The sequence below is a fragment of the Eulemur rufifrons genome, chromosome 7, assembly GCF_041146395.1.
Source record: "Eulemur rufifrons isolate Redbay chromosome 7, OSU_ERuf_1, whole genome shotgun sequence".
NCBI classification, from domain to species: domain Eukaryota; kingdom Metazoa; phylum Chordata; class Mammalia; order Primates; family Lemuridae; genus Eulemur; species Eulemur rufifrons.
In genome coordinates this window covers 66,808,164-66,833,272 of record NC_090989.1, presented here as the reverse complement: position 1 = coordinate 66,833,272, position 25,109 = coordinate 66,808,164, and the positions used below count along the sequence as shown (strand labels likewise).

General features: G+C 44.6%; 1 protein-coding gene and 1 non-coding gene across 7 annotated transcripts in view; both read right to left on the bottom strand.

Moving 5' to 3' along the window:
* The window catches only part of KALRN (kalirin RhoGEF kinase), a 639,384-nt gene that overhangs the window by 26,789 nt on the left and 587,486 nt on the right, over positions 1-25,109 (bottom strand). For 3 of the 6 annotated variants that reach the window (XM_069475125.1, XM_069475126.1, XM_069475134.1), the window contains 6 exons: positions 21,616-21,801; positions 21,060-21,231; positions 17,834-18,072; positions 15,032-15,288; positions 10,087-10,210; positions 8,917-8,976 (listed from right to left, as the gene is read on the bottom strand). In XM_069475125.1, the coding sequence (XP_069331226.1) occupies positions 8,917-8,976; positions 10,087-10,210; positions 15,032-15,288; positions 17,834-18,072; positions 21,060-21,231; positions 21,616-21,801 (1,038 nt within the window). Of the gene's footprint in view, positions 1-8,916; positions 8,977-10,086; positions 10,211-14,167; positions 15,289-17,833; positions 18,073-21,059; positions 21,232-21,615; positions 21,802-25,109 lie in introns of those variants that run through there. The other 3 variants (XM_069475136.1, XM_069475135.1, XM_069475137.1) reach the window with 1 other exon arrangement.
* Positions 8,653-8,756, bottom strand: LOC138388625 (small nucleolar RNA U13). Its single transcript, XR_011234160.1, has one exon. It is a non-coding gene; the product is annotated as a small nucleolar RNA U13 (small nucleolar RNA).

Genomic DNA, 25,109 nt, shown 5'->3' with positions numbered 1-25,109 from the left:
CCAGAAAAAAAATACCCCTACCCCATTTTTTTCCAAATTCCTCATCACCAATCACAAAACATAGTTCAGAACTACATATTGAGAATCCTGAAGGAATAAAAATGGTCAAAAGAAACTCAAACCAAATGTCCTAAACCCAACTCGGAGCTACCTTGAGTGAACCAAAATTTCTATATTCTGCTCCTTTTTATTGTTCCCTTCATGTTTGTTTCACGTGAATCTGTGTTCAGAGCAGGAAGAAAAGGGATTTTAGATGAGGAGATGTGGCAATAAAATGAATAGATATAAGAAAAATAATTTCTAAGAATTTAGGTATGATTTCTGGTTTGGAGGTTTAAAGTATTTATGTTTTCAATCTGGTCTAACCAGACATGATTTTCTAAATTTTTAAAAATTGTTGCTACCTCTACTCATTTCTAAAGGAACATAAAACAAGCTGTAATACAAACATATAAATGCAACACAGTCCCAAACAGCAATAGAATTGTCTCTTTCAACTCCTTCCTTATTCCTCAAGTGTATTTTCATTATAATTCAGTACTAAGAATTTTTTCAACTATGATTTTTTTCTTTGACCCAATTGTAATGGAAATATGTTTTTAAAATTTCCCAATGTATGAGATTTCTAAAAATTATCTTTTTGTTGATTTCTAATGGAATTGCATTGTGGTTGGGTCTATATGACATTGGTTCCTTGGTTTTTGTTGGTATTAGTTTTATAAGTGGTCCATGGTTAATTTTAATAAAAAGTTCCATGTGTATTTGAGAAAAACATATAATCACTAATTGTTAGGTATAGATCTCTCTATATGTCCATGTGTCAAGCACATTGTTTACGGGTCTTTCTAGTCCAAATCCCTCTCTCTTACCCCTCAGTATTTTGGATAGAGAACATTTAGTGTCCTCAAAAATTAAAAGGGTGAAAGTATGACTTTTAACTCAATAATGAAAAAAATCTATCACCTATTTCACAAGATAGTTGATGGAAAAGGCCCCCAAAGGGGGTTCGTTGCTGTGTGTGCATTGGTCTCCATGTGCTCTCAGCAGCCCAGAAATCGGTTAGGAAGAAACTGGGGGTGCAGTTTCTTCTGCAGATGGTGTCATGGTGGTGTTACAGCTTCCTTTTTATAAATCACATTTCCAACCTGGCCACTGAGACCTTGGCTTTGGGCAGAGTCTTTATGGATGAGTGTTCTGGGGTGCCATTCCTTAATGATTTGGCCCCAGTTATACCTCAACCCCCTAAACTTGTTTTACTGGGTGAAACAACCTCCCAGAATTTTGGGAGCCACAATGGGTTAAAATTTGTTCAGAAGATGTGGGAGAATGGAAGGCTGATTTTGGGCTCCTTTGAGTCCCCATGTGGGGATGACCATGGCCTGACACCCTTCCCTGTGGCCTCCTGTGCTAACTCAGGTGCTTTCATTCTTGCCTCTCCCCTCCTCCCCGCAGCCTTTCACTAGCTCTCATCTCTCTCCCCTGTCAGAGTCTCGGTATTTTTTAACTTCCAGCAGGCCTGCCTGACCCCACCACTATTTACCTAGGTGCCAGTTACTTTCCTAAAGCACAGATCATACTGACTCTGCTTAAAAACCTACTGTTCTCACCTTCCTAGCAAGTCCCTCCAGGCCTTTGCAGTCTGGTCTCAACCCATCTGCCAGGCTCATCTCCCACAACTCTCCCCACATCCCTACCCCCAGGGACCCAGACCATGTACCTTCTCAAAATGTGTTAGGAGCCTCCACACCTCAGGGCCTTTGCCCATGCTCTTTTCTTACTCTTTCCCCATCTCCAAGACTTCATATCCTATTAGTCCATCCAACCACATACACTGCCATCATGTGAATCAATGACTATACTCATAGGCTTCCAGAGAGACAGGCTGCCTAAGAATATACAACCTTGAGAAAGTCACCACACTGTCCTCCAGTTTTCTTATCTGTAAAATGGGAATAATGGTAATAGTAGTGATGTCATGATGCTGTTGGGAGCTCAGCACAGAGCCAGTTACATAAGAGAGACTGCTACGTAGTAGCTACTACTGTTGTGAGTTCAGTGCCTAAGTGGGTACATAAATATTCACTGAATGAATAATGGCTCTAGGCAGAATTAATCAGTCCCTCTCCATGGCTCTATTAGAGCAAGTTTTCAATCTGCTATGCAACACAGGCATTTAATCATGCCTGCCTCCCTCCACTGCATGGTGAAGCATGGGAACCAATCTGACATAATGTGTTGGCCCTCCCCAATACTGCAATGCCTTGTGTTAATGAAACTGTGCTAAACTGAACTGACTAGGGGACTCATACTGGGTGAGCCTGAGGTGAACCTTGACAGCATAGGGGTGGAGGAGAGGGACGGTGGCCTTTGCTCCTCCAACAGCAGGTTCTTAGAGCCAGTTCTGCCGGGTCAGTGGCACCTTGCAATCTCATTAGTGTACAGCATAAACGCAATGGATTAGGCCTCCAGATTGGGGTGAGGGTGGGACACGCATGACTGAGGGTGTGCTGAGTGACTGTGTTGGCCTGAGAAGCCCATTCAGACGTTTCCAACCCATGCAATTGGACTTCCTTTCTCGGCTGCTGTGGCCGGGCTCCTGAGTCACTGGGAAATGACATGGGTGAGTCAAGTCATTATCCCAACAGTCAAGGGATTAAAAAGTTGTTGAGGATGAAATTCTTCTCCTATCAGATGTGCAACAAGGGAGGGCCTGAGCCTTAGCAAGCAGACTTCCTCCCTATCACACACCAGGTTTGGCCTCTCAAAGCACCAAGGTTGTATGACCTGGGCTTCCCTGAAGCTGCTTCCTCTTGGAGGGTAAGAAACCCCACCCGACTTACTTCACAGGGTGGTTGTGAGAAACAAAAAGCATAATAGAAGTGAATATGCAGTGGAAGATCTTCTCATAATTCTCCCAGGACAGGGAAGTGCCAGCTAAGCCCAGCTCCCTTCTCTCAGTGGCGGAATATAAATCAGTCGAATGGGGAGTCAGAACAAAGCTAGGCAGGAGGAGAGAGTCTCCAAGCCAAACCCATCAGATATATTACAAAGAAAATATTTTATAAAAATAAAATGAGAGGAATGTGATGCTTCACTTTTGTTTCCTCCAAAGGGTTCTTTTCATAAAAAAATTTTTTATAAAATGCAGAAACAAGAATCAGTGGAAACATACTGGCGATGCCAGGAGGTTGATCACCTGACCGGAGGTGTCAAACTTCCCTTCAACTTGTCTGGCCAGGTCACTGTGAAGCTCTGAATCTGGGATCGGGAGGCCAGAGCAGCTGAGGCTCTTTGGATTTGAAGACGTGGGAGCTGGGCTGGTGAATTGGACAAGAAAGAAGGGCCAGCTCTGGCCACTCAAACCCTTCCCAGAGCCAGGAATAGATACTCCAGCTGAGTTCCCGGAGGAAATCTGCCCAGGCCATTCCTGCCATACCACCTGAAAAGCGAGTTTTCAGACAAGGCACAGAATCTTCCACGTCCTCTTCTGCCAGGGTCTCATCCTTTTCTAAGTCACAAGTGCTGGAGGGCACAGTCCCTTGATCACACACCTTAGATCTGCACAGTGCTCAAAGGGATGCACATCACCATATAAACACCCGTATACTCGGAGCTGGCAACTTTCCAGAAACCCGCGTCTCAGAAAGGCTAACTGGCCCGAGGCCGCGCAGCCAACAGTATCTCTGACTCCTGTTCCGGTGTTCCTTCCATGTGCTACTGCCTGTGTGTGATTTTTGCTTAAATCATACTTCAGCCTTGGAAAGCCAAGATGGGCAGCAATGATATTCTTCTTTATTGAGCTGGAAAACTGAATAACACATTTATACAGAAAACTTGGCACTAGAAGATAGGTCTTCTCATCTGCTAGGATCTGCATTTTAGATTAAGACCAATGCAGAGATGGGGTGCTCCAAGTTTTCTCAGCACGCTGGGGAGCAACGGCCAGCGGAAACCAGAAACTGCCTCAGGGCACTTTTTAGTTTTTGAACATAAAAGTACAACTTCCTGTGCCTCAGTTTCCTGTTAGAAGTGGAGGGGCGGGAGGGCAATACGGAGTTGTCGTTTAGTCGGCACACTAAAGAGTTTCTGTTTGGGATGATGAAAAATTTCTGGACATGGGCAGTGGTGATGGTTGCACAACGCCGTGAAAGTACTTTCTGCCACTGGATCACATACTGAAAAACGGTTAAAGTGGTAAACTTTATGTTATGTATATTTTACTATAATAAAAAAATAAATGAAAGGGATGAGGTTAACTAAAGGTTTCCAAGGTTCTGTTGACTCTAAAAGTCTGTAATTCTTAATCTAATTGGACATTTCCTCCAAAATTAGCCTGACCTTTCAAAGTGCTTTCTCTCCGTCATCTTTCAGAGCTCTCTCCCGCAAGATCCCAACCCTGTTCCCAACTTCCTGAGCTAAGTATCTGGCAGCTGGTGTGTGACCGGGGGTAACGTCTGCACTCAGCCTGTGTCGTGGATGAAGGAGGAGCGTGTTGAATGGCTGGAGCAGAGAGCAGAGATGGAGTCTTTTTGGGATTATGACAACTTCTTACTCTGATGGATTGGTCTTCTCTGCCACAAGAGTGGTATTGAGCTTTTTTTTTTTTTTTTCTTAGTTAATATGCACATAATTAACTAATTGGGCTTAATGGAAAAGCTGAGCTGAGGATGCTTTATCTCTGGAGACAAAGGCCCAAGTCTGAGAGGTTGGTTCAGGTCTTTCGATCCCCTTGTGTAGAGAGGTGGCAATGCGGGGGATGGGGGCAGATGCAAAAATGCAAGCACGGACAGTGCTTAGACAACTTCTCAGAGGTGGGAGCCTGCCTAACCTGGGTCCTGAGGAAAATCCAGTACAGCCCAGAAAGGATCCAGACTTCTTAGGGATGGACACTGGCTGAAAGTGAGCAGATGCTGATGCTGGACACTCGAGCCCCGGCTCCAGCCTGGGATGTCGGTGCAGACACTGGGGCAGGGACAGGACTGAGGAAGCTGGCGGGTGGCTGTGTGATTCTCAGCCCAGTAAAAGGCAATCAGCAGTCTCCACTGTACTGAAAAATTGAATATTAATTTCTTCCCAAGGTACCCTAGTGTTTGATTTTCAGCTTGATTTGGCTTTTCCTCCATGTAGAAACATTTCTCTCACATATAATGGACCCCCTCTTCACTCCCCCAAAGTTAATCAGTACAAGGTAAGGTAAATAAATAAGATGAACTATGGACAGACACTCGGGCCTTTTAGAACAGTTCTCCGAGAGGTGTGGTCACAGATCGGCAGGAGGCTAAGCCACGAAGGGATGGCACCCACCTAGAGCCAACCGTGCAGTGCTTGGTGGCATGGCTCGGCTGCTGGGGGTGGGCAGTGGGAGTTGTACTTGAGAATATTCGCAAGCACGGAAAGGAAATGGATGTAAACATTAGAGCAAAATTGCCTCCTTTTACATAATTGGATGTTCTTGGAAAACCTTGTAAATCAGATTCCTAGGATTCATGTTGCTTTGTTTTCCTCTTAATTAGTTTTCAAAGATGTGCCTGTGTATCTCCCAACACACCGTGGTGGAACATGTGCCAGCCCTGAGCATAGCAAGCAGCCAGTGTGTAAGTAAAGACCCCAGGAAACTGCCCCTGAAAGGAACCTTCCAGTCCACCAACTGAGAAAAAGTAATGTCATTTCTGTGGAGGCAGGAGGCAAGAGCCTATACACAGCTAGCACTGGGATCAACATGCTGGCATCAGGTCAAGGGCAGTCAGGGGGCAGGGCAGGATTTAGCATTTGGAGACCGAGCATGGAGCAGATGCACAGGGCACACAGGGCCAGCATGTCAGCTGCTGCCAGGAACAGAGGGTGTCAGCACAGGCTTCGGCTCGTGAAGAGCACCGGACATGCTCTCAAAAGGACAACACCCGGCCGGGGGCGGTGGCTCACGCCTGTAATCCTAGCACTCTGGGAGGCCGAGGCGAGTGGATCGCTCAAGGTCAGGAGTTCAAGACCAGCCTGAGCAAGAGCGAGACCCCGTCTCTACTAAAAATAGAAAGAAATTATATGGACAACTAAAAATCTATATAGAAAAATTAGCCGGGCATAGTGGCGCATGCCTGTAGTCCCAGCTACTCGGGAGGCTGAGGCAGGAGGATCACTTAAGCCAAAGAGTCTGAGGTTGCTGTGAGCTAAGCTGACGCCACGGCACTCACTCTAGCCTGGGCAACAAAGTGAGACTCTGTCTCAAAAAAAAAAAAAAAAAAAAAGTAAAAAAGTAAAAAGGACAACACCCATTGCAGCATCAAATTCAGAAGACAAGGGGGCCAGGCTGTGTCCAGGAATGATGCTCCAAATGATCAACTGTGCAGCGGGAGGCCTTCAAGAGGTGGCCACCCACCTGCATTTCAAGTTGAGTCTTTGAGGTTAGCTCTCTTTGGTACTCACTCCTGGCCATTTTCTTGTGCAATATATGTTGCAATAAGGCTCTACTCAAATATCCCTTGAGAAAATTCTCAACTCATGTTGAACAGGTTGACTTTCTACATCTTATTTGTTATCTGTGTCTGAAAATACTAGCGGTGCCAACATGCCTGCTTTCCCTCTGCACCTGCTCATACACTCAGAATCAATTTCAAGCTGGCAGTGCAGCTTGAATGCAGCCTCAGAGAGTCATGGAAGCTTAGAAAGGTCCATATGGAATATTTCATGGCTGCATGTGCACCTACTATCGGAAACCTTGGATTAACCAGAATATTTGCAGCTTCCAGCCACATGCCTCCTTGGGGGTTCCAGTGAATTGAAATTTCTACATAAAGGAAACTTTGTGCCTCAACTACTATATTGGAAAACTTTTTGGACACACATCAACACAATTTTCGGCTTTCCTCTGTTCAGCATGAACATCCTAATGTCTTGGCTTTTGCACCTCTTAGCACCTCCCAGGGACCCATCCCATTCAGCCCACGCAAAGGACTAAAAGCCTTTGATAAATAAGAACCTTAAAAATGTGTTCAATTCACAAAGCAGGGCTAAGAGATGTGTGTGTGAGCGCGCGCGCGCATGCGTTTTCTTATCTTCATGCACAATGGTGCATCTGATCACACCAGTTAACTTTCTCAGGGTGCACTGCTGACCTGGTCCCACATACGTCTGTGCCTACTTCTTCATTTCAAGAGTGGGAAAGTCACTCTTCTTCCCCAGTCCAGGAGAGCCGGACAAGGTCCCAAACCACCTTCTGGAACACAAGATACCTGGTTTTTCCCGTCTCTGTCTGGCCTTCCTCTACTTGCAACTGACATTTATAATACGTGCCAGCAACACTTTGGTCTGGAGATACTGGTGCCACCTGGCATCTACAAGCTGACAGGTGTGGGCTCCACGGGAGCAGGTGCCTATCCTATGAAATGCAAGGAAGCAGAGCCCCACATTTCCCCTGGCTTCCTAGTTCTCTAAGACATTCAGGCTACGAATGCCACATCCACTTCCTTCCTCAGTGGAGCACTGTATTGACCCACGTCTGCAGATGCAGCTCTGCGGCAATACCCACACCCACAGGGGACTATTTCATCCTGGCAGAACTCCCATTTGCAACCACTTGCCTCCACTCTATTCAACACGGTTGGCTTCTTCCACAGCCGACTTACCCGTTCTCAGGCCTCATGGTCTCTTGTGGCTTTTGTGGTAGTTGTCCTAATATGGTGGTGGACTTCTTTGGGATTAGGTCAAATTAGAATAAAAGTCCATCTAATTAAGTGAAAGGCTTAGGGCTATATAAAGAAAAAGATTTTCTTAAAAATTCTCTATTTTGTATTTAGAAGAAACCACTAAACTTTTATCTGAGGATAGAGGCATAGATTTGGAGAAAAACATTACAATTTACTCTAAGGATAAAGTGGCAAGGAAAGCCAGTTCCATGTTTACTCTAATTGTCTTGGGTTTACTAATTTATGATGGCTGTCACTCAGTGGCAAACCACGTAAGAGTCATGTTTCTGTAACCCAACAGACTAGGAGTTGGGAGTGGAATGGGTGTTCTTGCTGGTAGAGGCGTTGGTTCCACTACCACATCCCCATAAACCTGGAGGATGAGAAAGGTCCCCTGTGTGGTGTTTCAGTCTCACCGTCTCTAGAGAGGCCCTGCCACAGCTCCAGGAAGGAGGCTGTCCCAGGGCTTCCTTCCTTCACACAGTGGGCACAGCCACTGCCCAGCCACCCAGGACTGGGAGAAGTGTGCTCTGGACTTGCTCCACTCGGACCTCATTTGCTTTCAACCAGCCATGCACAGTGCCCAGGTGGCAGGTCACCCAGGAAACCATACTTAACCCATTATCTTGCTGGAGCATTGAAGGAGGAATAGATCACAGTACAATATGAAAAGCAGAAAGGGGGAAAGAAAAAGAGGAAGGAGGGGAAAACAAAACAGGGAGAAACTAAACACCAAATGAGTTCTTGTCACTCAGCTGGGACCCAACCACTATGCATAGTGCTGTTTTCCATGAAACAGCATGTTCTAAGTTTCAAATAATGAAATTGGATATTTTCTACACAAAGCTAAACCTGCCAAAGGAGAAAATATTAAGTAAGCATTCAAGAGAGCTACAAGTTTTTGTTTTTAAGAGGATATCTACATAGAGTTTTCTACCAAAATCAAGTTGAATTAAGTCTTTTTTTTTTTAAATGTCAGATGGGTAATGTGCCAACATTGTGATAAGATTTGAAGGAGGCCCATCTCACACATGCATGTGAAAACCCGATCATGGTGCTTATGAACTACAAAAGCATCAGTTTTTGTTTTGTCTCTTTTTCAGTTGGGATGGGACACCCAGAGATGCTCCAACATCACTATTATTCCTTGAAGGGCTGGTCACTTTAGCAAGGTCACTGTTATAGAACACATGAAAAAAGCAATCATTGTAGGAAATAGGACAATAGCTGCTTCTACCTCCATGCTAGTATTAGGGTCAAGATCATCACACTCTGACTCCTCGGAACTGTTCGTCTCCTTGATTGGCAGCATGAGGAAGGGGGAAGAAAGAGAACACAGTTAGAACACAGGTAGCTTTTGCTAGAGAGAGAGAGAGAGAACTTCAGAGAAGCATGGGTGATGGGAAATTGGGCAGAGAAAAAACCAGGTGCTTTCGAGGTGGGGGTGCGAATCACCAAGGGCAGCAGCATGCTCTTTTCGGGGAGAGGAGGCTGGGTTGTGTACGACTGCTTGTCTCACAGGAAACAGCAATGGAAGCAACCAATGAAGCATGAGTGCTGTAGAATTTAAACTGTTGTCTTCTGTGAGGCTGGACTTCCTAGATGAGAGTGAAGGAGAGCATACAATTTCTTTTCCCCAAAAAGGACGTTGGAAAGGATTTTAATTGTTCTTACTTTGCCCAGGAAGGAAAACAAAATGGCAAATTAAATAATTTGTGTTGAATTCCCATCATCCAGAGGCAGATCTTTTCAGAGGGCCCAATTTAAAGAAAGCAGATGATACTGATTCAAGGGGAAAAAAGGCTCTGCCAAGCTTAGAATTAGTGAGTTCAACGCAGTAGACAGATTGTTACAAAGAACACAGATTCACCAATGTGCCTCCCCACCATGCCTAAGCATAGGGGGAGGCCAATTAAATGGCCTAGAATTGATGTCGTCTGAACTCTGGGGAAAAGAAATGAAACTTTACTAAGGACACAGTGGCCCTTAAATTCCAAACCTCAGCCTTCACAGGGTTCGGGGTTTGGAAGGTATCCCTAGTCCCTTTAACCTGCATGTATTCTCAAACCTAGGATACTCAATGGGCAGCTTTGAGAAATTTAATATGAATCGAGCATCTTGCATTTCTAAGAGAATAATGCAGATAATTTTGCTATAAAACATCTGCACAGTATAAAGAGAAAGGTATAAAAGAAAAAAAAAGAGGTACTTACTTGAATTGAAGTTGCCAGGAGAAATAAAAAATAAAAAATAAATTGATCTTGCATGCAAAATCCTGCTAAACTACTTCCCCTCTTGTTCCCTTACTGGGGGGAAGAATCCCCTTCCACCCAAATTGCCTTGTGAGAATGCTGCAGGGTCGGGGTGGATGAGACGGGGGGACACAGCTCCAGAATACCTTACTCACTTTAACAGAGACTTTGTTGCCCAGAATATCCTTGGGTTTACGAGACCCTGTGGCTTCATTTTTACCCGTGCTCTCCACTTCCGCCCGCTTTCTCATGCGTAGAGTATGCCATGAACATGACTTCCTGTTGTACCAAAAAACGCACCAATCAAAATGGCAGGTCAGGGCAGAGTGAGGTGGTATGCGGGCTCACCACCCTTGGGCGAGCCAGCAGGTGAGGTGCTCCATCAAGCCCAGGCTTCAGAGGCCCCGAACCTGCACGCCAGCTCCTGGTGCCCGACAGCTGACCGCACCTCCAACTGGAAGTGAGCGAGGATGAACTCTGACCCCTCCTGGTACATGTGCAAAGTTGACTGCAGCATTTGAAGAAAATAGGAGTGCTAGGTTACCAAATCCTACCAAGGAAGGCTTTAAACCATATTGATGATGCCTTATAGGACTGAGGGATCCCCTTTGTGAAGGGCATGGTGGGTGGGGGAGGAATGGGGGCTGGGACTAGGAAAGACAAGGGAAGTATATTCTGTAGTGCATACGCTACTGGCACTTTCCCAGGACCAGACAGAAAGACCCAAAAGATGATTTTGAGGTTTCCATCTCATTATTTGTTTTTGGGCACAGCCACTCCCAAATTTCAGGGAAGAGATAGGATTTTCCAGGGCATTCAACTTAATAAACAGTTGGGCACCACTCATTTATCTGGATATTTTAGGGCAAAGTGTTTCTCAGTCTATGTTCTCCACATCACTGCTTGTGAACAGGGCTCTCTCTGTCAATCACTAGGAGGTCCTAGAGTTTCTCTGTGTATGCTTCCAGGGAGGGGAGAGTAGCAATGACCTTTCATTTATCCTGACTTCTTTCTTCCCACAGGGGTTTGGGAGCTAAGGTACTTCTTCATAGGCCTGTAAAGAGAAGCCCAGAGCAGAGCTCTTAAGTTCTATGAATATCAGGACTCAAAGACAAAGACATCAAAAGCCAAGTCATAAATAGCATCAGTGACCCTGAGCAGGTATCATCTATCTCAGGTGTGGTCACAGAACTTGGATGAAGTTCTAATCATTGTCTGGAATAAATAAGACTTAGCTTCCCTCAAGCGTCTCTTGTCAAATATAGTCCTACGCAGACAGAGCTCTATGAAAAGAGCCTTCATTAAGGGAGAGAGGCAAAGGAAATCTAGGAGGAAGGAAGATACTCAAGATATATATTAACAACATTTCCTCCACAACATCCAAGATATTAGGCCATTAAGTATGAAATGTCCGATTCTGAATCAAAAGTTTAGTTTATTATCTCTCAAACAAGAAGCAGTACAATTAATCAAAGTATGCACCTAAACTATTTACAAAGTTTTGCCATCTTAATGGTAGATTCCTTATGCCAGCAGCCAAGAAGCCTGGAGAGTGAGTGGCCATGAAATCATGAAAGGCATTTTCCACAGCTTGTAGAGAATTGAATATTTTCCTTGTAAGAAGTGGTTCAAAGTCTGGAGGAAGTGGTAGTCAGTTGGTGCAAGGTCTGGTGAATACAGTGGATGACAGAGAGTTTCCAAGTCCAGTTGCTGTAGTTTGAGTAGCATTGTTTGTGTGACATGTGGTTCAGTGTTGTCTTGCAAGAGGATTGGCCTGTCTTTATTGACCAATCTTGGCTGCTTAATCGTAAGCATCCTCATCATTTCATCCAATTGGTTGCAGTACACATCTGCTGTAATCTATTGATCAGGTTTCATGAAGCTGTAGTGGATAATACCAGTGCTGGACCACTAAACAGAGATCATTAGCTTTTTTTGATGAATAATTGGTTTTGGACTGTGTATTGACACTTCATCTTTATCCAACCATTGTGCTGAATGCTTGTGATTGTCAAAAAAAATCCATTTTTCATCACACATACAATACAGTGTAGAAATGGTTTGCCTTTATGTCATGACAGCAAAGAAAGGCAAGCTTCGGGACAATTTCTCTTCTGACGCTCATTTAATCCATGTGGTACCCATCTATCCAGCTTCTTTGCCTTGCTGATTTGTTTTAAATGGTCCAATATTGTTGGAATAGTAACATCCAACCTTGCTGCTAATTCACGTGTAGGTTGAGATGGATTCGCTTCCACTGCAGCTTTCAGCTCATCATTATCCACCTTGGTCTCAGGTCACCTACTTGGCTCATTTTCAAGATTAAAATCACCAGAATGGAACTTCTCAAACCATTGACGTACTGTGCATTCATTAGCCACATCCTTCCCAAACACTTCATTGATATTTTGAGCTGTCTGCATGGCATGAGTTCCATGATGGAACTCATTCAAAAATACCATGAATTTTTGACTTATAAGTTGCTCTAAAAAATTTGAAAGATAATCACAAGCCAAATGTGCATTTGAAATACTAAGGATATACCTTCACAATAAAAATAGAACAAAAAGTGTCCAAGTGAAATGTCAGAGATATCAACTGTCAAACTTAGTACTTATGGAAATTGGACATTTCATACTTAATAACCTTAATGCATCAGGCCTTTAAGGACATACTGAGGAAGGTGTTCCAAAAATACTTATCGCCTAACACACAGGCTCAGCAATTAACCTTCTGAGTAGGAAAAAGCAATCACAGTTATGTTCTTTAATCTTTTGGGAAAGTGGGCTATTTCAAAAAACCAGACCTCCTCTGATACCTCCTAACTAGGCAGGCTCTGTACAATCGCCTGTGCACCAGCACCTTGCTGCAACCATTGTATCCAAGCGAGAACCACCCCTGGAGGCTAACCTTAGATATTACCCTGCTAACTTCAGACTTACATATCTTTACTCCCAATCCCACGATTCTGGATCCTTCTGAGAACATCTCGAATCAGGGAGGTCCCTGCTGGAAAGACTCCCAGGGCAGGCAGCACAGTGTGTGTGTGTGTGTGTGTGTGTGTGTGTATGTGTGTGTGTCCACGTGGGGGTATGTTCCTATGTTTGTTACAACTCTCTGGGTTACTCAGTATGCTTGGTGAGAAACCAGAAATGTTAAAAATAATGTTCAGAAGGAAGCCTGAGAGCAGTAAAAGTGTCAGGACAGGCTCAGTTTCATATTCTTCTTCCCAGCAGAACTTGTCATCATGGTTTGGGGAGCTTCCATCTCTGGTCTCAAGCCCAGGGACTGATGTGGACACAGGGTTTCAGTGACGTTTATCCTGTAGGCATCACAATGAACTCTGACCCCTGTGGTCAGAGCAGGCCCTGGGGAGGGTGCGGTGAGTGTCCTTCACTGATAAATACTGGCAACCACTTTTAGTCAATTGTTCCCCTCCACCCCCACAACCCTTGTGCAAGAACAGCTGACAAGGAACCAGAATGACCAATTTGTATTTCAATCTGTTCTCTTTCACCCAGCCTGACGCCTGTCCTACCTTCTCTCTCCTGGAAGATATGAGTAAGTGACCAACAGAACCAAAGGAGGGGAGGAAGAAGTACTTAACACCTGGATATTTAGAGCATAAAACATTAAGAGCCAGCTCTGCAAGGCCCTTGATTAATAAGAACTTTAGTGCTTTGAGGGCCTTTATCCCCAAGGCATCCTAAAAGGCACCCAAAGTGAGTGTCCTTAGAATAAAATGAATTGGGCCTGTTGCGCCTTAGGGCCACTACCGATTTCTGGCTGAGCCATCGGTCATCTAGCGAGGTCAGGGTGGTGTCAGTAGCTGCTATCCGCCCCCCCCAGCCTAGAGGGCCACAGCAGTGCAGTTCTGCCAGTGCTGCTGCTCAGACAGCTCCTGGGACACGCTTGGATGACCACATGGCCCTGGAAAGCCATGGGGGATGCCAGCCAACACTGCCATCTACTCTAGTCGTTCATTGATGTCAGCTCCTCAAGGTTGCCCAGCTGCTGAGGACCCGCGGGCCAGCACCCAATCTGCACCACTGCTCATCTCAGAGGTTAGGGGAGACCAACAGGGCCTGGTTAGAGGGGAAGGCCGGGGTGGAGGTTTAGCAACAAAGGCATTTTTTTGTGTAGGAAAAAACTGCCAACGCATTCAACCAACTCCTAAAATACATAAAAGAAAAAAAAAAAAAAAAAGAATTGTTTGCACATTTGAAAGTCCAAGAATAGTGAAATGGAGGAAAAAGGGTCAACTAGTCTTTAACCTCATTAAAACATGCTCCTGGTGAAAATTTATTTTACATATTTAAAATAGTACATGTAAAATTATTAGTTACATTACAGGTACAATGATGAGCACGGTGACTCTCCATGATATTGCACAACCTGACTTCATCCATATGGGTTTCTTTAAATAGTGCAAAATACTTTGTACAGGAATGTGTTCGGAAGGGTCTTCACAACCAAAATAAGGAAAAGAAATATCTTACAAATTACCATGAACATATATTAAAGTGACAAGGGGGGGGTGGCAAATAAAAAAAAAAAGTTACAATCTGTACAGAGGAATTGCCACAGACAACCAAAAAGTTCCCTCTCTCCTGGGAGAAGCAGCAGGCCTCCGACCTTTACAGGTCTGGCATTTGTGCTAAGGTAAATTTTTGGTGTCAATCAAAAAAAATATATATATCTCTATCAGTAACTTAATACAATATAAATAGAAGTCCAGTCCAGTGAGTCCTGTGGTGGGTCAAATGTAGCAACGGAAGTCATGCTTTCTGTCACCTAGGGTTTCAGTAGGGTTCTTTTCTTAACGAGTGGGGGGAAAAAAAGAGGGAAAAAATGAGCAGAAAATTATAAACGAAAAGAAACGAAAAACCACTGCCACCACCACCACCAAAAAACCCGGAACAATCCAGCCTGGAGGCCCCGTGCTGCGTGTGGCTCCAGCACTCAGACATTGGTTCCAGTGGCACTGTTGAGAATAAGCAGCAGGAATTCCCTACCGTGTGTTTGCATTTTTTTGTTCTTTTGTTTTGAATTTTTTTAATCCACATACTCCTCTCCCGGGGAAGCCAACGAGGCACTTACTTGATGCTCCCGTCACTATTTTCTGCTGCTGCCGTGGCTTTGGTGAGGGGCGCCAGGATGCTGCCCGGGACCCAGCCCTCGGCGGCGGGGGAATGGTCGCTGGCAGGCTGGTACACCAGGCACATGTTCTGCTGGTTGACGGCGAGGACCTGGACCACCTCACCTTGGCTCACACAGATTTCATTCTCCTTCAGTGCATAGTAATCTTTGATCACAGCCATGGACGAGGTCCCATTGCAGCCTCCCAGGTCGTTCAGCTAAGAGACAAGGGTGAGAGGGACACAAACACAAGGAGACTGGTTCACAAGGGCTTGCTCTGCACCCTACCACATGGTTAACACATTAACTGCCATGTGAGTTGTATTGAACTCATGCTAGTTTGGAGCTTAGGGCCTGCAGTTGGTTCATGAAAATCTTACTTGTTGATGTTTTCATTGTTACAATTGAAAATTTAATTGCATATAACTCATGCACAGAAAATGAAAAACTATAAATTTTTCATTAAATTAGAAAGGATTATTTTGTTTTATAAGTTTTTCTTCTATTTTTGTAATAAAACACTGTGGCCCCAAAGAAAAAAATTTTTTTTTCTAGTGTGGCAGTCAATGTGTTAAAGGCCAAATCTCCCCCAAGCAGGGTAAATAACAGGCAGAACACTCTCTTCACTAATGACATTATATTCATAAATGTGCTCTGAGAGTGTACTTTTTATAGCAATGTTTCACACGATATTTTAATTAAGGGGGAATAGGTAGAAATAGTGCCCAGCCCCAGCCCAGGTAAAGGTGTATAAACACACCTCCACCTGGAAGCCCCTTCCCTAGCACGCAGATTTCTTGCCAGCAGCATCCTCTGACAAATGGGAAGAAGAACCTGACCCCAGCATGGGGATATGTAGCACCTGGGTAGAGTAAGATTAGGGCAAGTGTCCCAATCCTTCAGTGGAAACAATACAGACCCTTTGATATTAATTTTCTTTTCTTTTTGGTCTTACTCTATATTCTGACCCTCCTTGAAACAGGAGTGAGAATGACACCTCTGCTCAATTCAAAGACAAGGCCATGATCTACATTTACCCAACTCCCTGCAGGAAAAGAAATCCTATAGTCCCCTCCCCTACTCATTAATATGAGAGGTGCTGCCTACGTGACCTTTTCATGTGAGTCTACAGTGGTGCAGCTGCTTTGAGACAGACCTGTGAGTCCCAAGGAGGCCTGGCTGCCTCACAGAGCACGGGAGAGCCAGAAATTCAGTGTGTTGGACATAATGCCACAGTGACTGCCACTAACTCACAAGGGCAGAGCTCTTTGGTTTTTATTTTCAATTATTACAGGTACATAATAGTTGTATATACTTATAGAGCACATGTGATATTTTGATACAGGCATAATTGGATTATTTGATTTTTTTCTATTAAGTTGTCAGACCTTATATATTCTAGTTATTAATCCCTTGTCAGATGGGTAGTTTGCAAATATTTTCTCCCATTCTGTGGGTTGCCTCTTCCCTTTGCTGACTGTTTCCTTTGCTGTGTGGAGGGTTTTTAGCTTGATGTGATCCCATTTGTCCAATTTTGCTTTGGCTGCCTGCACTTCTGGGGTATTATTCAAGAAGTGGACAGGAGGTTTTTAAGATGGAAGATAATTTCCAGGTGAAGTGATGAAATAGGTTGGTACAGTTACTCTAATACAGAATTAATTACTACTGCTTAATGATTAACATTAATAATTATTTTTCAACAAAATCAATATCAACTAATAATTTGGGGAAAAAGAATAAAACTATGAAATTGGAATGTGTAGTTAAAAAATGTAGGTGTTCTTATTTATAGACCCATTGAGTTCTAGAGGAAACTGAGGCCTAATGAGATTAATTAACTTGCTAAGGTTCTAGAGCAAGTGAGTTGCAGAATTTGGAATAGAAACTAGATTGCCTGGTTCCTAATCTAGCAATTTTCCCATTTCTCTCTTGCTCTTGCTACTTTGTAGGGTTAAAATAGCTGTGTAGACGAGGTCTATGGTTAAGTCTACAACTCTCCCCATAGTGATGTTTGGGGGATATATATATATATATATATATATATATATATACACATATATATTTATTTCCTCGTAGTGATGTTTGGAGTGTGTGTATATTTATTTTTTGAGACAGAATCTTGCTCTGTCACCTGGGTTAGAGTGCCGTGACATTAGCCTAGCTCCCAGCAACCTCAAACTCCTGGACTCAAGTGATCCTCCCACTTCGGCCTCCCAGAGTGCTAGGATTACAGGGGTGAGCCACTACGCCCAGTCAGGTGATGTTTGAATTGTGGATTATTTATGACAAACATTTAATCCAAGGCTGGCTTCCCCCACTCACGTACTGATGATTAGTTTCCCCTTGCCATATCAGCACAAGGATAGTGAAGAACTGTGAACTCCTTTTAATAGGTGCTCAAGGAAGATCATCATTAGAAAGGGTGATCTCTTTTTAAGATGTCATAAAATAGAGTTGTGACTTTTAGATGATCAGTACCACAACTACTTTATTTGGTAAAAATCTCCTGTTTTCATGATTGTCATCACAATTATACCTTATATTTGTATAGAGTTTCTGTAGATAATAGCTTCTTAACACAGAATGTCTGACTGGTCTAACTCAATTTATAGGGAAAAAGAGAAATAACTGAGACTAGACTGTATTTTGTGGGCTGTTGCTGCTACATACAATAACCAGCATAAAAAGATGGCACTTCCTAAACTAACCTCTGAGGCTGTGCCCTCATAGTGGCAAGGGTGGGAGTAATGAGTCATCACTTACCTTGCTGGCTTCGAACTTGTCCCCAGGCTGGTGGTAGTCAAACCCAGGACTGCCATTGGAGGTAGATATCTTCAGGGGTGGCAGAGGCGGGTTATAGGTGGAGCCCTTTGGGGGCTTCTCAGAGCCCACGGGGACAGAGGAGTAGGGCCTGGGGCTGGCTTGGGGAACCCTTGCAGGTTGAGACCTCATCACAGCTGTGCTTCTTTCTTTGCGCTGATACTCGATGGGCGACTGCAGAGCTGCAGGATGAGAGCAGGTGGTCACTCTAAGCTGTGGGAATTTGGGAATCCCACAAGGGTTTGGAGGCCAGTTAGCTACAAGGCTTTGTGCTAGGCATAATGTGGATACAGGAAGAAAATACGACCCTTGTTTTTAAGGAAATGTGAGACCTAAGACAGCTACCTAAATAATGAAAATACAAAACCAAAATGGTGCCATCTGGGAGGTGCAAAGTGTCGTGTGAAAGGAGGAAAGAAGGCTCTGTAGTATGTGTGCACGTCTATGTGTGTGTGCGTGGTGGCAATAAAGAGCTTCTGAAGAGGGCTGGCTGTCAGACTCTGACGTTCAGACTCCGCAGGTAGGAGGCAAGCGTGTGAAGTGTGTTTGGGAAACAGGAAGAAGTCAGATTACCCGGAGCCTAGGGCCATTGGTCTCCCTGGAGGAAGAGGAAACGCGATGGATATGGGAGGTTGGAGGTGCCAGGGCATGAAAGATCCCAAAAGCCAGGTCAATGAGTCTGGACTTAATTCTGAAGGTCATGAAAAGTAACTGGATTAAATGAACTCCAAAGTTTTAAATTCACATTCTATCATCAGAGCCACATTTGGGGAACATTAACCTTGTATTTAGGAGGAGGGACTGGAGAGGAAGAGACAAAAGGCTCCTTGTCTAGTTCAGAAGCCATCAGACAGTAATAAGCCAGGGGCAGAGGGCCTAAGGAGGGCAGGGCTGGGGGATGTGGAATGCACACAGGTGGGGATGAGAGGACAGCCTGGACGGGAAGAGCAGTTTGGAGACGGGAAGATGGTAGTCAATAGAACTCAGAAGACAAGGGAACAAGCTGATTTGAAGGCAAAGACATAAGTTTTGTTTCACAGAGTTTAAGGTAACAAAGTTCCAGGGGCTGAATACTAAAGAGGTACAGCCAGGCAAACATCATCCAGGTCAAATTCTTTAAGAATGACTTCAAGGGTTGGCCTGATTATGTCATTTTTAACAGTATTCACTGTAACAACTATTAATACTTAAGTGGGTTAACAGCTGGGGCCCAGCTGTAAGGCTATTTCTACAGCCATAGGTAGGTACTTCAATAGGACTCAACACAGGGTCACATTTCCTTTCTATTTGGGGTCTCAGGAGGGAAAGATTGGCTCTGAGATGCCTGCACAGGTCTCTGTAACTAAAAGCCTGGCCCTGGTCCATCATCACATCCTCGTCTCTTGAGCGTGTCAAAGTATATAACGGGCCTGCCAGAGCTCATTCTCCCTCCCTGGGGAGCATTCTGCAGGCGTTAAATATTTAGATAATGATAACCTAGTTCAGCGATACAATCGGCCCTCCGTATCCACGGGCTCTGCATCTGTGAATTCAACCAACTGCAGGTTGAAAATATTTGGGAAAAAACAAAAAAGGATGGCTGTGTCTGTAACACGTACAGATTTTTTTCGTGTCATTGTTCCCTAAACAATATAGTGTAACAACTATTTATATGACATTTACACTGCATTAGGTATTACAAATAATCTAGAGATGATTTGAAGTATATGGGAGGATGTACATAGCTTATATATAAATACTATGCCGTTTCTCATCAGGGACTTGAGCATCCGTGGATTTTGGTATTCATGGGGGGTCCTGGACCCAGTCCCCTGTGGATACCGAAGGATGACTGTATCTCCATAATTTCACTATAATTAGGAGGAGGGTCTCTTAGAACCATGTAAAGGTCTAAATCATTGATCATGCCTAAAAGAATGCAGTTCCAAGTTTTAAGTACATAGCAGACTTGTGAAGTAGGCCTTGTCAAACTGACTTCATGGATTAATACCCATCATATGAAACTGGGATATTACCTGATTATATACAATAACTATACTAAAGCATTTGAAAAAGTATGGCTTTTAAAATATTTTTAAATTTTTAAAAAAAATTTTTTGTAGAGATGGGGTCTTGCTATTGCCCAGGCTGGTCTTGAACCCCTAGGATCCGGCGATCCTCTCGCCTCAGCCTCCCAAAGTGCTAGGATTACAGGCATGAGCCACCATGACCAGCCGTGCCTTCTAAGCTACACAGAGGCTGGGCACAGATCCCAGCACAGGTGTGAAGAGATGGAACACCCAAAGGCAGTACGCTGCGTGTAGCCTGTGGGCGTGTGTGTATATTCAGGCACATGTGCTTGCTGAGTCTCCAGGTTTACTTCGTTACTGGCTACATTTTGCCTTCAACTCAAGCTCCATTTCTGCTCAAGACACTTCTGAGCTCCCCAGCTCTGCACTAGATTAAAACCATACACTCCTTTCACGTGCCAAGCTCAATGTGAAGAAAATCCCATCAGAGGAAACAATAAAGAAACGTAAACAAGGTAGCAACTCCACTTCACTGCAGTCCACTTCACCCCTTAGGGGACTTCTGCAGGAACCATAGAGAGCTATGTTCTCTTTGTAATCACCAATTGGTCTGGGAAGCTGCGAGGTATTACAGCAATTTAGAGTGAGCTGTGGCCTCTCATTTAAAAGCGGTAAGGTTTGCTAGCAAAGTGGCTTATCCAGGCTCTCACACTGTTGGGAACAGAGTTATCTAGAGGTAACTGCTAAGCTCCTAGTTATCTCTAGATAACAGTAGAGAACGTGTGAGAATACCAGCAGAAGCAGCCACCAAGTGGGAAAACATGTGTCTTTGATAGCCCACCCCTAAGACACAGAGGATGTGCCCATCTCAGACTTTTGCCTTAATTAGTACCAGCTGGTAGTGGTGGCCACAAGGCACACACCCTGTGTTCTGTAAGAGAAATCCCTTCTATTGGAAAGAGGGCGCTTCCTTCTTACACCCCATCTGTTCCACCTGTGTGTTCAGATTCAGAAGAATTCAAAAGCGTTTCTGAAAACCACAAAGAGTTTATATAAAATGTGATCTGGGCTCATAACTCTCCGTGAGCCCAGACCCAAGGAAGCTCAGAGGTGAGGGGTCCTCTGAGATGGCCCCGCTAGACACCGAGCCTGGCACCCACCGTTTAAGAAGTCTCGCTGCGTTTCTAAGACTTGATTGATGTCCTGTACCCAGGCCTGCTGGATGTCAGCGTTGGCGGCTTGCAGAATGACCCTCTCGGAAGTCTCTCTGTTCATGAGTGCAAACTTGCAGGGGTCATTGTCCACGTTCTCCTCCAGGACCAAGTAATTCATCTGGAAGAAAACAAGTTGTTCCTTTTCATATTTAAAAGGTTGGTTTTTTTTTTTTTTTTTTTTTTTTTTTAAAAAAAAGCAACATATTACTATTCCTTAAAGTTTTTATTTCAGGAGAAGCTTCCAAATTTTGCCCTGGATCTAGCAGGTCAATACTTTGGTTTCTGTCTCTGGGTGAGTGACGTGACCCCAGGGACCCTGCAGGACCCTGCTGGAGGCTGGCCCCAGCCTGCCACTTTTTCTCACAGATAATCACTGCTTTTCATTCAGCCTCCATAACTGCAGGTTACTGTGCTGACAGATCTTCAGGGTGCTGGATCCTGAAGGCCTCGCCTTAGGGAAGCAGATCCCGAGTGCCTGGCTTGTCCCCACTGGGGTCCTCACCTTGATGCTTCTTTTGAACATGTAGCCTGGGGTGAGCGAGCCCTTCCTGAGCAGCTCACTGAAGATGACGATCTGCTCGAAGAGGAACACGCGCCTCTCCTTGGTCCGGGACTGCATGCCTGCATCCAGCTCGATCACGTAGAACGTGTCCTGCTGCAGCAGCTTCCCCTGAGCGGTCAGGGTGCCCTGACGGAGAGAGGGGCCAGGGTGAACCGAACGAAAACAGGGAGACGGCCATTGCCCTTGTGGTCCCTAGGACCTCCCTCTCTGGGGACACAGATGACAGACCTGACATCAAAAGCCCCAGGGCTCTAGTAAGAGACTGAATTAGGACCCACCAGGGACAGACTGTGGCCACTTTCCTGTTCACACAAGGAGCCTGGAGGGAAAGGGAAGAAAGCTATGGAATCACTAAGAGACAGCTCCAGGCAAATGCCGAAGGAAGGAAGATGAAATTATTAGCTAAAAAGAGGTTCCAGAATTATCCTGGTCCTCTTGTTTTTTATTAAAAGGAAACTAGAAAGCAGGTGAAACTTGGAGCTAGAAATGGACTTTGTGTCCTGCGAGCTCCGAGAGCTGTGCCTGCCTGGCCACTCTGCAGCACAGGCCAGTGACCTGGGGCACTCTGATGGCCACAAACCTAGAGCTCACCGGTGGCCAGCGAAGTGATGGAGGCAGGGCCACAGACACCCTGGTTAGTCGGGCACCTCTCCCTTCACCTTGTATTGTTTTAGGATGGGGAATTCTGAAGTTTTAGCCTCTGGCTATAGGTCAACAGGTGATGTGGGGGTACCATACATAGGTCCCCATAGTTTATAAGCTGGGAGATACTTTTCTGGGTCCTGTGATCCTTCTTAAAACGACTCCAGCTACCAGACCACCTGACACTCAGCTGAGGAGGTAGAGCCTATCTGGTTTGCCAGTTTCTAATGAGATCTTCAGAGAGATCCTCACATCTTCAAAGGGAGTGTGGCCCATCCCAGCAAATCTTCACAGAATCTGTCGGAGAGCCTTGTTTTTTCTACTGCTCTGCAACAAGAAGACCCTGACATCTGAGATGGCAAGCAGAGGGCCCCCCTGACACGGAAGTACTCTTTCTCAGGGGATGACTGTTCTCCCTTTAATGCAAACATGGGCCATTCCCTTCACATGACGCCTTATTCCAAACATTACCCAGCACCGACGTCATTTTTCTTTTGTGTTCCTAAGAAACGCCTGCCCTCTGCTTGGCTCCTTACTGCCAAGGTCGGCAGCCAAACAGGCTTATCTCTGCCCTGGCGCAAAGTTAATATTAAGCCAGTGACCAGCTAGCCAGGAAAGCTCTAAAAGCTCTATTAATATTACACAAGAACCTGATCATGGGGTATGGCCCAGCAACACTAAAAGGAAAGCCAGAGGATTTGAAAGAGAGGGGAGTAAAATGAGGGGGCTTTAACTTCCCCCAGACCCAAAGCCACGGGCTTAGGGAATAGACAGACGCTCACTGTTCTTCCCAATCAGCTAAGGAATGCAAAGCAGATTCTCTGTGGCTTCGTGAAAACGGGAGACAGTGGCCCTTGATTTCAAACAGAAGAGAATTCCATGCTTATATGTGGCCTTCTGTGGACACATACACACACATACACACACGTGTACAACACGCTCCTGTGAAGTCTAACATGGGTCAGACAGCACAGTCACATGCCACTCCTGTCAGTGGCAGAGTAAGCCAAGCCAGACTCCTGTTCAGAAAACGTGGGGACTTCAAGGTTGAAGAGCAAAAGGTATGACTGGGTTTGTTGAGAATAGCCTCAGACCTGGCCTAATGCCAAGGGAAAAAAAGTGAAAGACTCCACCCAGTACAACTGAAAAAAAGATGTAAGAACTCAGAGTGTGTTTCTGTTGAGCAACACTGCTCACGCTAATACCCCAGGTCTACCTTAGAGAACCAGGAACCTATGAAAAATGAACAGCAAAGAAGACCCTCCATGTGGTTCAGACAGGGACACACAGGATGGCCTGGAAGGGCAAGGTAGACAGGAGACTTTGGCTTAAAAACAACATGAATCCAACTCATTAACCCAAACCTGAATATATCATCTCCTAAACTTACCCATACCACCGTCTGCCTTACATCTATTCTAGTCTAGTTTAGCCAGGGAAAAAAATCCATTTCTTTCTTAATTTTATTTACTTATTTTTATTATTATTGTTATTTTAGTTTTTGTACAGGCAGGGTGTCACTATGTGGCCCAGGCTGGTCTCAAACTCCTGTCCTCAAGTAATACTGTCATCTCAGCCTCCCAAACTGTTAGGATTATAGGCTTGAGCCATCATGCCCCAACCCATTTCTGTCTTAATTATCTCAGCTTCTAGGAATCCCTTTTCTCCAAAAAGGAATAATGAAATCTTAGGTTGCAGATTACTGGAAAACAGGAGTAGAAGATCCACATCTTCCTGTAAGGGGATCAACAACTACTAGGTACCAGTCAATAATTGTGTCAGTTCCAGTGTTATCACATTAATATTCAAGACATATTATGTTTAGTTAGTTTATGAGGTTGGGCTATAAATTAATAACAGTCATTTATTAAGTTTAAATCAGGAAAGTCAATTTGTTCTTCAAAGGTTCACTGTTATGGGTTGAATTGTGTTGCCCCTCACCTCCTGCCACCCTTCCTCCGCCCACTTCTATGGCAGAATGTGACCTTATTGGGGGTAGGGTCTTTATAGAGCAATCTCGTTAAAGTGAGGTCATTAGAGTGAGCCCTAATAGAATACGATTGATGTCCTTATAAAAAGGAGTAATTTGGACACAGATACAGAGGGAAGGCAATGCAAGATGCAGGGAGGATGCCATGTGGACATGGAGACAGCCATCTGCAAGCCACAGAGAGAGGCCTGGAAAAGATTACCTCCTCACAGCTTTCAGAAGGAACCATCCTTACAATACCTCGATTTCACACTTCTAAACCTCCAGAAACGTGAGACAATACATTTCTATTGGTTAAGCCACCCAATTATGGTACTTTGTTATGGTAGCCCTTGCAAACTAGTATATTCACTTAAACCAAAATCCTTGAGACATCTAACTATTTCCCTTAAGACGTGATTCCCCTCTTCAAAGAACAGAGATATGACTGTAATGTGTTAGAGCTTCAAACGTTCATTTAACAAAGAAGCCAGTCACTACACAGACCTGTTTATTAGAACCACCTTCTCAAAAATAAAAAAATAGATAAATAAGGTGTTCCGTTCTCCTGCTTAGGTTCCACTTCTATCACACAGTCCTGCTGTCTCTCACATTCCCAGCATTTCTCAATCAAGCAAGAAAAGGGAAGAGTCAGTGCCAGGTCAAACAGTTGTAAAGAACTCTGGGTCTTTCCAACCTCCGGGAATTCTGACTCCGGCCTGGCCAACTGCTCTGTAACTTCCTATGACTGCCCAGGCGCTGGACTTGCTAAACAGATGCATCTTCCAGGCCTGTGGACCAGAGGGCCCAGGCACAGAGGCAT